The following is a 14366-nucleotide window of genomic DNA, read 5'->3' as shown; positions in this document are numbered from 1 at the left end:
CTTGATGCATATGCAAATTAAAGAGGAGAAAGTCTTACATTACTTCTGCCCACAAACCACTTCTTCTGTAGACCATTTTCTCTGGTTCCCTGGACTGGCTTCACTGGATGATAGAGAAGTCCACCAAGAACATCACGGTCAGGAGAGAGGTACACGCTAAAGGCATTTCTGTCATGAGGAAGCCTCAGTCACTTCGCATGAGCTGTCACTACTGCTCCACTAGACAGTGTCACTGCAGAGTTAGCTCCTGCTTTCAGCTCGTGCCCAAGTTTTTGGGCCCTGACATGTGTCTGTTTGGAAGGCCAGCTAACAAACCCCATCTCAGCATACACTTAGGAGAGGGTCAGAGCTGAGCTCTGACAACCTGACAGAGATCCATGACTGAAGAGTTTCCAGGGAGCTTCCTGTTGGAGACTGGAATATAACGCCAGAAGGCATCTATGAAGGGTGGTGTGTGTAATTCAGCCCAACCCAGTCCACTACTTCAGGGAGGTGTATAAAGCACCACAACAGACGCAGTTTCATTGTGCATTTCGGTTCCTTTGCAGAAGGGACCCCAGCAGCTCTCGTGCTAAATTTGCTGGAGGCATTTCCTAGCTGTGAAGGGCAGTGAGGTCAGGCTGAAGCAAGAATGCAGCAACAGAGCATGGTGACAGCCCTTAGCAGGGTGGTCCCTAAGCCTGGGGCAGCCCCATTCTCCTGCCCTGGGGTAACGGCAAAGGCAAGTAGCACGAGGAGCAGTGTACTCCATGGATCCCACAGACCCACCACTTCAGAGACCTCTCCAGACCTCAGCAAGAGTGCCAGATCCTGAGGGTGCAGATCTTGAACAGCTGAGACTTGCAAAACATGCCAAACCGGTCTCTTGGCCACAGCCCCTGTGTAAGCAGCACAAGGCAGGTAGGGCTGCCTCCACCAGCCTAGGGCTGACACAGAGCCAGACCTACACATAGGATGGCCATGCCCCTGTGTGTCTGTGCACTGAAGAACACCTTGCCCTGTGCGTGCTGACAGAGGGACTGATGCTCTTCGCTCCTTCCCCGGATACCTGCCCTGGAGAGGCTCCCACCTTCACCTCCCAACTTGGTTGCACCACGCTCTGTGGGACAGAGGATTCCTCCACTGGTACTGCCATCTCCAGTTCCCTGACAGAGAAAATGGCTGGGGAAACTCATCAGCCTGTTGCAGGTGAAATTGGAAGAGGCCTTCCATCTCCACACAACTTCCATCTAAGATATTGCACTTCTTTTTACCAGTGGCTGCTCTCCCCAGAGGTGTTTTGTACTCACTCATTTCTTCACTTGGTGTGTGCACTCTGAGGGCATCCCCCACTGAGCCCAAAAAAAAAAAAAAAAAGCGTTTTCAGGCTCTCTTTGCCTGCATCTGCTCCCAGTCCAAATTCCTCCCCTTTCTTACTCCAAATGAATCAACTAAAACAAACAACCTTTCACCAGAAGTCGGTAACTTCTTTGGAAAGTGGTGCTTGTCATAAATGAGAAATTGTAACCCCTGGAAAAGTAATTTCTGGTCTTACTAGAGCCCAGTGAGATGCATGAAACCAAATCTCCATATCATTACAAGCCCATTACCAAGGCCATCAGGCAGCCCACTTTCCCCTCTCCTTCCCCTCCCCCACCCCCATGCCTTGAGATCACCCCAAGTCTTTCAAACGGCGTTATCTCCCTCTCCAAAGCCTCAAACACCAGTAGTTTCATCTCTGACTTTAATGGGAATCATTAAATCAAAGGGAACACAGATTCTGTGAGCAGGCTGGTATTGTTTGCAGCGATATCGGTGTACCTTGGTATCAGAGCTGCGGACACACCTCAGAGAGGCAGGACTAGAAAACAAACTGGGGAAGGCCACTGGGACGGGCAGCTCTGGTGAACAACCGTGGGGTGGGAGGTGCTGGAGTGCCACACCGCAGTCTCACGCGTGTTCTTCACGTGCTCCCGAGTGTACATGTCTGCAGGCAGACATCTCAGTGCTTGCTAAAAAGCGTCTCTCTGGTCAGAAACGTGTGTGAGCGTACGCTCCCTTGGAGGGGCTTCAAGATCAAAACATCCTGTTGTTCCCTAGAGTTCGGGAGTCTGAGTGGGAGCCAGAGGGGCTCGTCCTTTGCAGAGAGGGTGGGGAGAACTCCGGAGGAGATTTCCAGAGGCTGCAGAAGGAAAACAGTGGAGGAGGGAGGAAAAGGGCGGGGGGGGGGGGGAGGAGGGGAGAAAGAGACAAAGAAAGAGAGCACTGTTATTATCACAGGAATAATTCTTACTTCCAAACTTCAAGACAGAAACCTCATGGAGCCCACCATTACCTGTCCTTCTCTCCTCCCCTCCTAAATTAGCATGCAAAGCTATGTAATTCTTCAACACGTGGCAAATCAGAAAATGGGGTTAACCACCCATCCAGAGACAGCAAAACCAAAGCCCTCTAAATCCCTTGCTGTGATATCAGCGAAACGCAGCTCACAGCTCCTTTGATTTTCCTCTCAAAGCAGGCATAAAATGATTCCTACTAACTTAGACACCAAGTTAGAGACCATCAGACGTGCATTCATCCATCCACCTCACCCACCAAAGGGAAAGCCAGCCCCAAGATGTAACTGTACAAAACTAGGTAGCAACAATGCCACATCTTGCAAGCACTTGATAGCAACAAACTAGAGCAAACGCGACATGAAAAGGGGAAAAAGAAGGTGGCTTCTGGTTGGTTGAATTTTCATGCAAGGAATAAAGCTTAGTTTGCTACGGAGCATTGAGCTATACAGCAGTACACTGTTAAAGCAAGTTTTGAACAGAACCTTTGAACCTGCCTCTTTCTAACAGGCAGCCTGTAAATTGTTGAAATATCTCTCCTGCTCAGAGAAAGAACGTGTCATCAGTGGGATATCGCTAGCACTTCTAGTCTTGCTCATAAGCAGACTAGAAACTCTTTCAAGGAACTAGATGATAAGAATAGTAGGCCAATATATGCCCCAGGAATATTTTGTTCTACATGATCTTCACAGTACTTTGGGCATTCAAGATTTGCCCTCCTGCACTGTGGCATAGCAAGGTGGCCATTGCAGCAACAAAAAATGAAAAGGAAATTGATCCATAGAAACACTTCAGCATGGGGAATTTAGAGAGCTGGAAGGCGATTACCCAGGTTGGAAGCTGCTGGGGAAGCAGACGAGAGAACAGACCTGGGGAAAGCCCCAGGGGAGCTCTGATCTCTGGGACCACAGCTATCGCTTACTTCAAACAATGACACTGTAGGGAATATCCCTGTTTGCTATGGATGTTTTCAGCACTTCTAAGGGAAAAGTTATGAAAGTGCTTTTCCTGAGCCATGGCAGACCTGCTCAGATCATCTGCTGAGCTGTGACAAGTACCTGTCCAGAAGGGAAAAACGCAACCCCTCTGTATCACTAATTTTTGTGGTTATGCATTTGGGTTGCTGTGGAATATTCTCCGGGTGTGACGATTCCTGTTGTACTGCTGGGATGTGAAATGATTATGACACCCAAGTGGTGAACACAGTAACAAGGAAGCGCTTGTTCCACTGTTATGGACATACTCACTGGAGTTTGTGTACCTTAGAAATTAAAATACCACACTGGCTATTGCCTCCAGACTGGCCGACAAGGAGGATCATCCTCCCACCATTAATACCGGCTTCTGAAACATTTGGGCCTTTATCACAGGTCTCTACTGCAAGTATCAGCACACTTTGATGCTACCTCATTCACAAGATCTAGAAAAACAAAAGCTTCTAGCTTCCAAAATCTTTTAAAAGGACCATGTGAAAGAAAGAATAGCTTTGTGCTGTTGCACAAGCTTTCCCCAACACACACATCTCTTGCGTGTATGTTCACAGTATTGACTCATTAGCAAATACGGGTGGAAATGATTCAAAAAAAGGAACAGTGCTCTCTGCCTCCTTCCTTTTCCAATTTTATTTGAAATTCTGATTCTATTACAATTGATCAACTAGGAGAATTCTGCCAGTGACCTGAGAATGGATATCCTTCTGCTGAGAAGACGAAATACAAGCAAAGCACAGACAAAGTGACTTCACCACATTTACAACACTAACTGCATTCATTTTTGATTGCATGTATTCAACAGAAATGCCTGACAGTTAGGAGGATGGCTGTCTCACAAGTGATTCAGTATTCCTGCCTCTCCAATTAAGGACTGAAAAAGCTGCAAATTCGTATCTCCAGCAATCTACCAGCAAAACCGGGACTTCACATTCCTAAGACTTCTAAGCTAGAAAACAAATGTGGATTTTTTTTTTCTTTTTCTCTCTCTGCCTTCTTTTCTTTTTATTTATTTAAACTAAGCAAAACTCTTGCTTACTTTTTATCTGATTCAAGAAAAAAAAACAGATACACTTGTTCCTTTCCTGGCTATTTTCTTCATAGCCCAGATTTTAAGTGTGAAGGCATGGAAGCAGGACAGGAACAGGCACGTGATTCAACACAAAGCAGAACTGTACAAAACAGGAAGATCTTCCAGTTCCGCTGTTTTCAAAAACTAAGAATGTCAAGTGGATGAAACAGTGAAAAATGCCTCTTCCACCAGAGGTCTACTGCGAATAGCAAGTGCTGTCTGACCCAGACAGCCTTTTCATTTAGAGCACCTAGGAAGGACGGTCCCCTTGCCATCATAGCGGTGAGGCTTGTGCACAAGCACTGCAGGGTAGGGAAGATTACTGCAGACTTGTCAGGGCTCATGCCAGGAGTCAGTGTGTCCTACTTCATGCTCCCTGCCAGTGAGTCCACAACCTGAGCATTTGCAGCCCAATAGTAGACCCAAGAGGGTGCAGGGAAGACCGGGGTGCGACAGTGCCGCATGTTCAAAGATGCCTACTGGAAGACTGTCTCCCCAGCTGCAGCCCAGCCCTGCAACTTTCTCCCTGCCATGCAGACCCAACTGGGACACACGCAGTGGTCACTTCTAGGACAGAAATCCCAGTCCCAGGCTTGGTGTCTGGCCACTGGATGCCAGAAAGTAGCTACTATGGGGCAGCATCAGGAATGCACATTTCGGGCTCTGCAGCTGGCATGCAACAGCTAGCTAAATTTAACTCAGTGTGGAATTTCTCTCTTGGACACTTGGATCTAAATTTCAAGCATGAGCCACTTCCTGTCTATTTCTGTTCACCTGCATTGCTCCTCTGCCCCAACATCCACCAGGCCCAGGAATTTTTCCCTTGCAGAGTAAGAAGTTGGCATTTTGGAAGAGAGGATCTCATTCTCGCTCACCAGAAAGAAGAGTTTGGGTTGTGTTAAAATGACGCTTAGCCTGTCAGTCCACCCAGGGTGACTGAAGGCAAGAGCTATACCACACAGGACAGTCTTCTCAATACCTTACTGATCTGGCTGAGCCAAAGCTCATCAGAAACAGGGAGCATGGAGGGAGTGCTGGGATGAGCTGTGGTGGGCAGGGGGAGGAAGGACTCTCCAGCAACTCCCAGCTATCAATCTGCTGTAAGCCCTGGAGCCGTTTCTAACTCTGTCAGTCTCTCCTGGATTGTCTGCTCTCTCATCACCTGCAGACATCTTCCTCAGCGTAATACTGGAGTATCTCCAGGCATAGCTCTACCTCATGGCGAGCTAGGCCAAGCCCTGTGGGGTCTCTGCAGGCACTAGTGTACCACCTGCCAGCCTGGACACTGTTTCAGTTTCTCTGCCTACCCTGAGGGATGGAGAGAGGACAGGACAGGGAAGAGCTTCCTACTGCTGGGTTACTGTCCCTTCCACCCCACAATGCAGCTGATGCCTGAAGTCAAGCCTTTACCCTGCAGCTCTTCCTGCACAACCCACCTCCTGTGATTCCTTGGGGCTGCAGGCAAAAAAAACACTGCGGAGGAGCAAACCCACGGCAAAGGAGGGCGAGAGGCTGGGGACCGTCACTCTGCCCAGGCAGTTGCATCGCGGGAAGGACTTGCTTCCGCAAGCAGGGTACTTACGCAGGGGTCCCACACAGGGTGAGGCGTGCCTGTGCCAGGAGTGCCCTCACTTCATATACTCCCCTTCGCTCACATAGTCCATAAAAGACCCCGGCAACTCAGCAAAATCTTCCACGATAAGACTGGTGGAGTCCTCACCCAGCAGGTCACTGTCAGGCCGGGATGCCCTGGGACGCGGAGCCGTCGGAGGTGGTGGTGGTGGCTGTGGAGGGGGCTCGGAGGCATCAGCCTGGCCAGAGGCAGGCGGCGGCTCCTCGCAGTCCTCTGACTCCCCCTCGGAGGAGGCTGGCCCGAGGACGTGGTAGAGGCTGGGCAAGCGGATGTCAAAGCGAAGGCCGAACTTGGCGAAGAGCTTCTCATTGAGGGAGTAGAGCTTCTCTGAGATGTCGTAGCCGAGGTGGGAGGAGAAGAGCCGGGCAATGTAGCGGTCCTTCCTCAGCAGGAGATACAGCTTTTTCCTTGGCCAGGTGATGAAGCTGCAGTCAGTCTCGGCTGTCAGAGTGACCTGTGGGGCAGGGAGGGAGCAGAGTAAGCCCTACAACCTGGGTAGGCATCACCCACCTTGGGGCTGTGTGCTTCTCTCCAGTGAAGGCCCCCAGCCCCTTTGACACCTGCTCGTCTTGGAGATGGCAGGGCTGGAGAACCAGATCACCCAAGCCAAATGATCAGATAAATCCTTACCTACCTCTGCTTCCTCCCCCCAAGGAGATGGAGACCAGGTGTTCCTATGCAATTAACGGCATGCCCTTGCTTAATCTAGCAACATAACTAGCTACATTTCACCCTCTCGCTTTTAGATGATGTTCCCTGTTGACACATGGACAACATAGCTGAAATGAGCAGCATGGCACAGATGGCCTTATCCCGCTACAGAAACATTACAGAGGGAGATGTTTCTGTGTGCCCAGCTGGCCCAAGTCACCAGTGGGTAGCCCTGCAGCAGGCTGCTGCCCCGTTCTGCTGCTGGGTCACACGCACCCTGCTCCAAGAGGCCCTGGTTAAGGGAGGGGCCACCTGGCAGGCTTGCCTGGTCACCCTCTGCAGGAGGGGCATCCTGTCTCATCAGCTCTGCCAGGCGCTGTAGGGCTGAATGGCCTTGAAGGGTGCACGGCACAGCTCAGTGAGAGAGGAAATAAAAGGGGTTTACTGTGTGTGTAGGTAGGGAATTCACTTGAGGTTTTACTAGGTTGATTTTAGAGAACATTTTGTTTTGCTTTGGATTTTGCCAATGCGAACAGAGCCGTTTTTCCCCCTAGCCATAAGACCAGACTATTAATAATAAAAAAACATCACACAATACATGAATGTATATTGTAATATATAAATTTAATAATAAAAGGTAAGAAACACAGGAAGGGTCAAACTGCCTTGGGCCAAAGAAGAACATCCGAGTGTAATGGAGACACCGGCATGTGAACAAGTGCCGGAGCCAAAATGTCCTGGGGGCTCCCTTTCACTCTATATCCAGGGGTCTCCTTGGCCAGCCACCATGGCAGAGGGCCACTGGGAAGCTGAACACGGCTTGGCTCCATGTGTGTGTCCTTGGGTTTGATATTTAATGCCACTGCCATGCAAGCAGCTGCCTTATGAAAGAAATGTAGGAGATAAAACCTGAGAACTTTCGCAGGCTGAGGTAAGCAAGAGAAAGGGTCACACATAAGCTGAATGGACCAGAATCTCACTTTCCTAACCAATTTCTGGCACAGCAATCGAAAGCCTCCACTTCTCATGAAGGGTTAAGTGAGATGTAATAAGAAAACCTGCCTCCTGACCAGAGCAGCAGGACAGATTTCAGTCATGAATCCCCTCGAGACAAGTGCTCGGGCATCAGCAGAGCCCATAATTCAGCCTTCTGGGGGAAAGTGCCAGCCTTGAAACCCCACTCCTTCAGGGACTGGGAGCCAGCAGTCTGTGGGGAGAAAACACAGCCAAACCAGAAGGCTCAAGGAAACGAGCTCTCCTTGTAGACTGAGTTGCATTTCTGCTATTTTTCAGTGGGCTCAGGATTGAAATTGCTCAATCCAGTGAGCTGTGCAGAAAATGTGGGCAAGGAAAACCTTCCATTCCCTCCTCCAGCAAAGTCCCAGTCAAATGTGCACTTTTTCAACCAAATGATTGTGATGCTGGGAATAAGGCTGAGATGTGCCATAGTGTTTTATTAACTAACTCACTAGTCCCTCTTACTTGTGTAAACAGCTGCCAAAAGTAGCAGATCACCATGGCTAAGCATGGCCATCAAGAATAATGTCCTGCTAGGAACAAGGACCTGTCAAGTCTCACCTGCTAGATGCCAGTCTTATCTTCTACTCCTTTGTGCCCCTCAGGAAGCAGATGTGGGGTTTAGGCATTTCCAGCACATGGCTGCAGCCTTTCCCCACCTAGGACTCCACCTCCCCATCCTGGTGCCAGGCGCAGCTGACGTCCCTGACCAGACCTCTCTTGCAGAGCAGGAGAGGGGCCAGGAGCGTGGCGTTGGCAGGGCTGGTGCAGCTTGCCACCAGCTTGCTCCTGAGCTGTCTCACACACCACAGATAAAGACACTCAAGCAGTCTGGGAACATTCAGTTCCACGGAAATTAGCTCAGAAAATGCTGGAGATGTCTTTGCAGGTTGCATGCCATCCAGATGGCCATTTCACTGCCAGGAACACCAGGCCGCCATTGTTGTTTCTGCTTGACTCTTAGGCAAATATAGTCCAGGAGCTAGCAGCTGTCTGCTGCCAGACTGAAGCCCTGTGCAAAATGTGAGATCATGAGATACCCCCAGCACAGCCGTGCTGTTGTTCTTCTCCACACCCCATCACATTGGCCCGACATCCCTATTTCTGCTCATGAGCTGTAGCCCTGTGCCACAGTCACACGGTCAGCCATCTCCTGCTACTGTTCCTCTCGCAAGACCGTAATCACTGGCGATGGCATAGCTTTCAAGAATGACTGCTGTGACCTATTCGCACAGTGCATGGGCCAAATTCAGTCCCAAGGAGAGCAGATTCGGAGACCTGCCCTGGTTTAACCAAGCCTGAATGTGATTGTCCTCATGAGAAAGCACCACCATTCTCTCATGACTGTCCCATGCTCCCACGGGATTGGCAAAATCCCTCCTCATATACCCTAACTGACATATTCTAGATTGACATCCTAACAGGGATCAGCCTGTCCTGGGATGCGAGTTAAAGGCAGAGAGATGTGGGTTTGAGTAATCTCCTCCATAAGGAAAGCCAAACAAATACTGTGGGGTGTTGACAGCAAGAGCAAAATCCTTTCAGTTGCTCCAAATAAGAATTGGTCTGGCCTCTCAGCAAGGGATTCTTCTGCTCAGAAAGAACCATATTCGGGTGTGAATCATCCTTTCTGCTTCTCTACCCGAAACACATCACCATCAGAAACTTCTGTGAGGAACGGGATATTTATGGATTTACATCACTGGTTCATATTGCCATGGCTGCCATTCTGATGCTGGAACAATGCATCCTGCTAGCAGCGTGCAGGGCAAATGCATCAATACAGGTACTAGAGAATGCTGTAATGGGAGAGAGCCAGCAATCCGATACCTCATCTCCCTGCTAAACTGGAAGGAGCGCCATGCTCCACCCTCCCTGCTATCAGCTGATAGTAGGAGCACACCCTGAGGTCTTTGAGGAAGGTAGGAAAAAAGATAACACAGCTGATCACACCATTCTGTACTGGCTAAACCACAAGGAAGGGGAGGAAAGTGTTCCCACTTAGCTTTGAATGGCATAATGACCCCTCTCCATTCCCTTTCAGACATGCAATGAAGCAGCAAGGAGTGAAGCTGGGCTGCTGCAGGGCTGTGTGGTGTTACCTGGAAAGTTCCTTCCTCAGAGGGTCGCAGTGACTCCCATTCTGGAGAGTCCAGGAACTGGTATGGAAAGACGTAGTGAAGGAATTGTCCATCCTGGCTCACTCGGACCCTGCAGAGAGGACAGGTGAGGTGCACAGGCTTAAGCCACAAAATGCGTGTCACATAGAATCATGGAATCACAGAATGGTTCGGGTTGGAAGGGACCTTAAAGATCACATAGTTCCAACCCCCCTGCCATGGGCAGGGACACCTCCCGCTACACCAGGCTGCTCAAAGCCTCATCCAGCCTGGCCTTGGACACTTCCAGGGATGGGGCATCCACAGCTTCTCTGGGCAACCTGTTCCAGTGCCTCACCACCCTCACAGTAAAGAATTTCTTCCTAATATCTAACCTATATCTCCCCTCTTTCAGTTTAAAACCGTTACCCCTTGTCCTATTGCAACACTCCCTGATAAAAAGTCCCTCCCCATCTCTCCTGTAGGCCCCCTTCAGGTACTGGAAGGCTGCTACAAGGTCTCCCCAGAGCCTTCTCTTCTCCAACCCCAACTCTCTCAGCCTGTCTTCATAGCAGAGGTCCTCCAGCCCTCAAAGCATCTTCATGGCCCTCCTCTGCACCCATTCCAACAGGTCCATGTCCTTCTTGTGCTGAGGACTCCAGAGCTGGATGCAGTACGCCAGGTGGGGTCTCACAATAGAGCAGTAGAGGGGTAGAATCACCTCCCTCAACCTGCTGGCCATGCTTCTATTGATGCAGCCCAGGATGTTGTTGGCTTTCTGGGCTGCGAGTGCACACCGCTGGTTCACGCTGAGCTTCTCATCCACCAACACTGCCAAGTCCTTCTCCTCAGGGCTGCACTCAATCCATTCTCCGCCCAGCCTGTCTTTGTGCTTGGGATTGCCAAGACCCATATTCAGGACCTTGCACTTAGCCTGGTTGAACTTCGCGAGGTTTGCATGGGCCCACCTCTCAAGCCTGTCCAGGTCCCTCTGGATGGCATCCCTTCCCTCCAGCATGTTGACTGTGCCACACATCTTGGTGTTGTCAGCAAAGATGTTGAGGGTGCACTCAATCCCACTGTCCATGTCACCGAATGAATCTGATGAGCTCACACAACATGCAAGCAGCCAGTCCCACCAGGGAGGAAAGGACTTCTCATCTCACGTGGGTCTCATACCCTCTCCAGGACAGCTGCAGATGCTCCAGACTATGGGGCTGTCCCCACCTTCTCTGTGGGAAACAATATTTGCTGCCACTTCCCCATATTTCATCTGTTTTCTCTTTCCTGCTACAAAGTCAGCCCTCACAGGTGCAATGCTTGGTCCTAAACCAGGACTTCTCAGCCCGCAAGACTGCTGCTGCTTTTCGGGTACTTTTAAGCCAGCCTGTGGCATCATCTTCCTGTCCCCAGGGTTGCATGAGGGCATTCCCTGCTTCGATGCTGGGAAGCTGTTACACCCAGAACCCCCCAAAATCACACTGGCTATCATTCCCAACACACCACACTGCGAGATCGTAGTTTGCTGCCCATTATCATTTAACCTCTCTTGGCCTCCCAAGTATCCTTTTCCCCTACTTTTGCTGCCATTGCCTACCAATGTCAAGGCTGAACTTGCACCCAGCTCAGCTGTGGGAGCAGAGGAGGAGATCTGCACAGGCCTGGGGCAATGGCAGGCCACTCTGAAGCTCTCTTCATAGCTCTGCACCACCAGATTTGGGGCCTCTTGCCTCCCCATCACCTCCCTGTGACATTCCCCTGTTGTATGATGCACAAAGACAATTTTAACGTTCAGGTGTTACAAGGCTCAGTTCACTGTTGACTTCCAGTCAGGTGGGAGCGCTGCCTGGAAGGGTCAGGGATCACAAGGCAGGTTTCCTGATCCTGGCACATTCTGCCTTTCCAAGAACCCTTTGTCTTGCTATTGTTCTGTTTAAGAGGGGGCACCTTAATAGTAGCAATGCTCTGCTGGGTCAGCAAGGACCTCCCAAGGCAAGAGAAAGGGTACCAGGAAACGCAAATCCTATCCCATCTCCATAGAGCATCCTATCCCAGCCGAGATGCATACTTACAACCGCAAAAGAGAGCAAACATCACCCCAGCAGCACTGGCTTACTGTCCATTGCAGCACTTCCGTGCCGACAGAGCAGCATCAGATTACCCAGTGCAGGGCAAGACAGCACAGACTCTTCCCCGATAACATATTTGTGGATATGGTAAACTTCAGAGCAAGCTGTTCAGCACCAGTGTTTGGTAAGGGGAAAGACACCTAATGGAAACACACGTACCTAATTTCCTCCCGGTGCTTTGCCATTCAGCACTGGTCAGTGGTCCCAGGATGCTCTTAATGCATCCTAGAAAAGGGACAAACACCAAAAAAAGGAAGGACAGCCCTCCTTCTTTACACACCCTCTCACCAGAGAGGATGGACCACCACAGTAAAACACAAGCCCTAGGTGATGTTGGGTTTGCCTTCCCAAAGGAAAATCCTTGAGGCACACCTCCCACAGCTCAGTACTGCTCCCATTTACAGATCTTCCTTTCCCACTCTCACTTGACATTAGTGACACATGCCTGGCAGCAGCTGGGAAGCCAATATCATTACTATTTGTATGCATTTGGATTTTGCAAATCACTGAGAGATATGCTCATAAAGGCATGCCATAGGATCTCAGGTGAACAAATGCCAGTACTTCATCAGCACAGTTCACTCAATAATCAAATCCCCAGTGCAACTATCTAGAGGTCCCTGAGGTCTTCCTTGGTGGATCAAAGAAAGGAACATCATGAATGCATGACAGCACAGGGAAAAAAAGAGGCCTGATGAGGCAGGATCCACCACAGGAGAGCACTCTCTCTTTTGATGAAACGACCCTCAAAGTGAAAAATTTCAGAGCCCTGAGTGCCAAGGTGTTGGGAACAGGGGTGGAACTTCTCCCTGAACACTGCTGGCCAGGGGGAAGCAGGTGAAACAAGGACTCGGCATACTCAGTGCACAGCCATTCACATCACGGAGGTCTGTCTGGTACCCCCAGAGACCACAGGTCCAGACACACTGCCTTCCTGCCATGAGAAACAGTCTCTCACGGCCAGTCTGCTCTCATCAGAAATAAGATCACCTTAAAATGACTGAAAAAGAGGTAAGGATTCCCCAACAGTATCACAGGCAAGGCTGACCTGGACACTTCACTGCACATAGCTTGATTCTGCAAACCATTCCATGAAATAGTCTTAATTTGGAAAAACAAACGAAAACAAAAACAACCCCCAAAAGCAAATTACCCCCTTCCCCAACAAACAGATGCATATCTCAAAGCCCTTTCAGAGGAAGGAAACCATCATCACCCCAGTTTCCACAGAGGGTGAAAATACAACAAGCCACAGTGCTTTGCTCTCAGACTTTGTTCAGAAACAGGAGAGCCTTTACCTGCCCGACAGCAGCAAGGAGAGGCGGTCGATGGGCGTCTTGCCCTCCACGGCATAATTCTGGTCTCTGACTAGTGCCTGGACTTGCTCTTCACAGCACTTCACGATTTCTTTGTAGACTTCCAGGGGCACCTGCAAGGGCAGGTACATGGTCTTGTAGAGGAGGTCAAACTCTTCCGGGATGGTGTCTCTGCGGAGCCGGTAAGCCAGGTGAGCCAGCTGAAGCAAGCAGATGAGGACAAGCAGCATGTTCCAGATGAAGATATCAAGCCCACAGGCACTCAGCCAGCCCCACAGAGCATAGCAGAAGTAGCCTGGGGCCAAGAAGCCGAAGATATAGAGGGACCCAAAGATGCCACTTCCCCCCATGTAACCCAGGAGGACAATGCAGCTGGCCAGATGGTAGGCTGCCCCCTCCATAATGTCCTTCCAGGCATCGCACACCGGAGGCTGGAGAACAGCCTGGTCCCACGAGAGGCTGCTTGCGCTCATCCTTGCCCACTCCCCACCCTCCCCGGCCGTCCTGCGCTCAAAACGAATTCTCATACACACAGGGTGCTGCAGAGGTCTGAAACCAGAGCTGCTGGGTAGTTTTTCCTCCCCTTGAGTGCCGGTTGGTCCCACAGCAGTGCGCTTCAGAGCAACATGTTAAAGTGCCGCCAAATGCTTTTGTGCCTGTAAAAATCCCCAAAGGGTTTGTTTCTCCTCTTCGCAGCTCACAAACACCCCCTCCTTTGCGACATCAGTGAGAAGGGGAGCTGGCAAATATGAAGCCAAAAGATCTCAGTCAAAGAAAGAGTAGAGGCCATTAGCTGGAAAACTCGCAGACGGGACAGAGATCTCGTTGCACTGCCTTTCTCTCCAGCCCTCCAGAACTGGAAATAGCGACTGCGAGAGAGCAGCGGAGGGAGCTGGTGTTGAATGTGGAATGTGTATCACTTGGCAGCGGAAAGGAGAGAGACCCCAAATGGATAACCATGTTTGGAATTGAAATCCAAGGAGCAAAAGCAGCGAGGAGAACAGAGAGCAGGCACGCACTCGCTACTTAACATAACTCAGGCGCCCAGATAAGCCCAGCACAGCACCAGAAGGGGAAAGGAGAGGGGAAAACAACCAGCTTATCAGAGCGAGTTCCAGCCGCACATGGGGCTCCGCACCGCTGTG

The 14366-nt window shown here is 50.3% G+C and overlaps 1 protein-coding gene across 2 annotated transcripts; it reads right to left on the bottom strand.

Moving 5' to 3' along the window:
- Positions 1–1709: 1709 nt before the first annotated feature.
- POPDC2 (popeye domain cAMP effector 2) lies at positions 1710–14132 on the bottom strand. 2 transcript variants are annotated; one of them, XM_074593882.1, is made up of 4 exons: positions 13204–14132; positions 9780–9888; positions 5959–6463; positions 1710–2161 (listed from the first exon to the last, which is right to left on the bottom strand). In XM_074593882.1, the coding sequence occupies exons 1-3, from the start codon at positions 13746–13748 to the stop codon at positions 6005–6007; spliced, it is 1113 nt and encodes a 370-aa protein (XP_074449983.1). In that variant the 5' UTR covers positions 13749–14132; the 3' UTR covers positions 1710–2161; positions 5959–6004. The 2 variants fall into 2 exon arrangements, with proteins under 2 accessions (XP_074449983.1, XP_074449974.1); XM_074593873.1 differs by having other exon boundaries at positions 6097–6463; positions 13204–14127.
- Between the last annotated feature and the right edge of the window lie 234 nt (positions 14133–14366).

The sequence above is a fragment of the Larus michahellis genome, chromosome 1 (assembly GCF_964199755.1).
Source record: "Larus michahellis chromosome 1, bLarMic1.1, whole genome shotgun sequence".
Lineage (NCBI taxonomy): Eukaryota > Metazoa > Chordata > Aves > Charadriiformes > Laridae > Larus > Larus michahellis.
The sequence above is the reverse complement of the archived record's forward strand: the minus strand, read 5'-3'. Positions and strand labels throughout refer to the sequence as shown.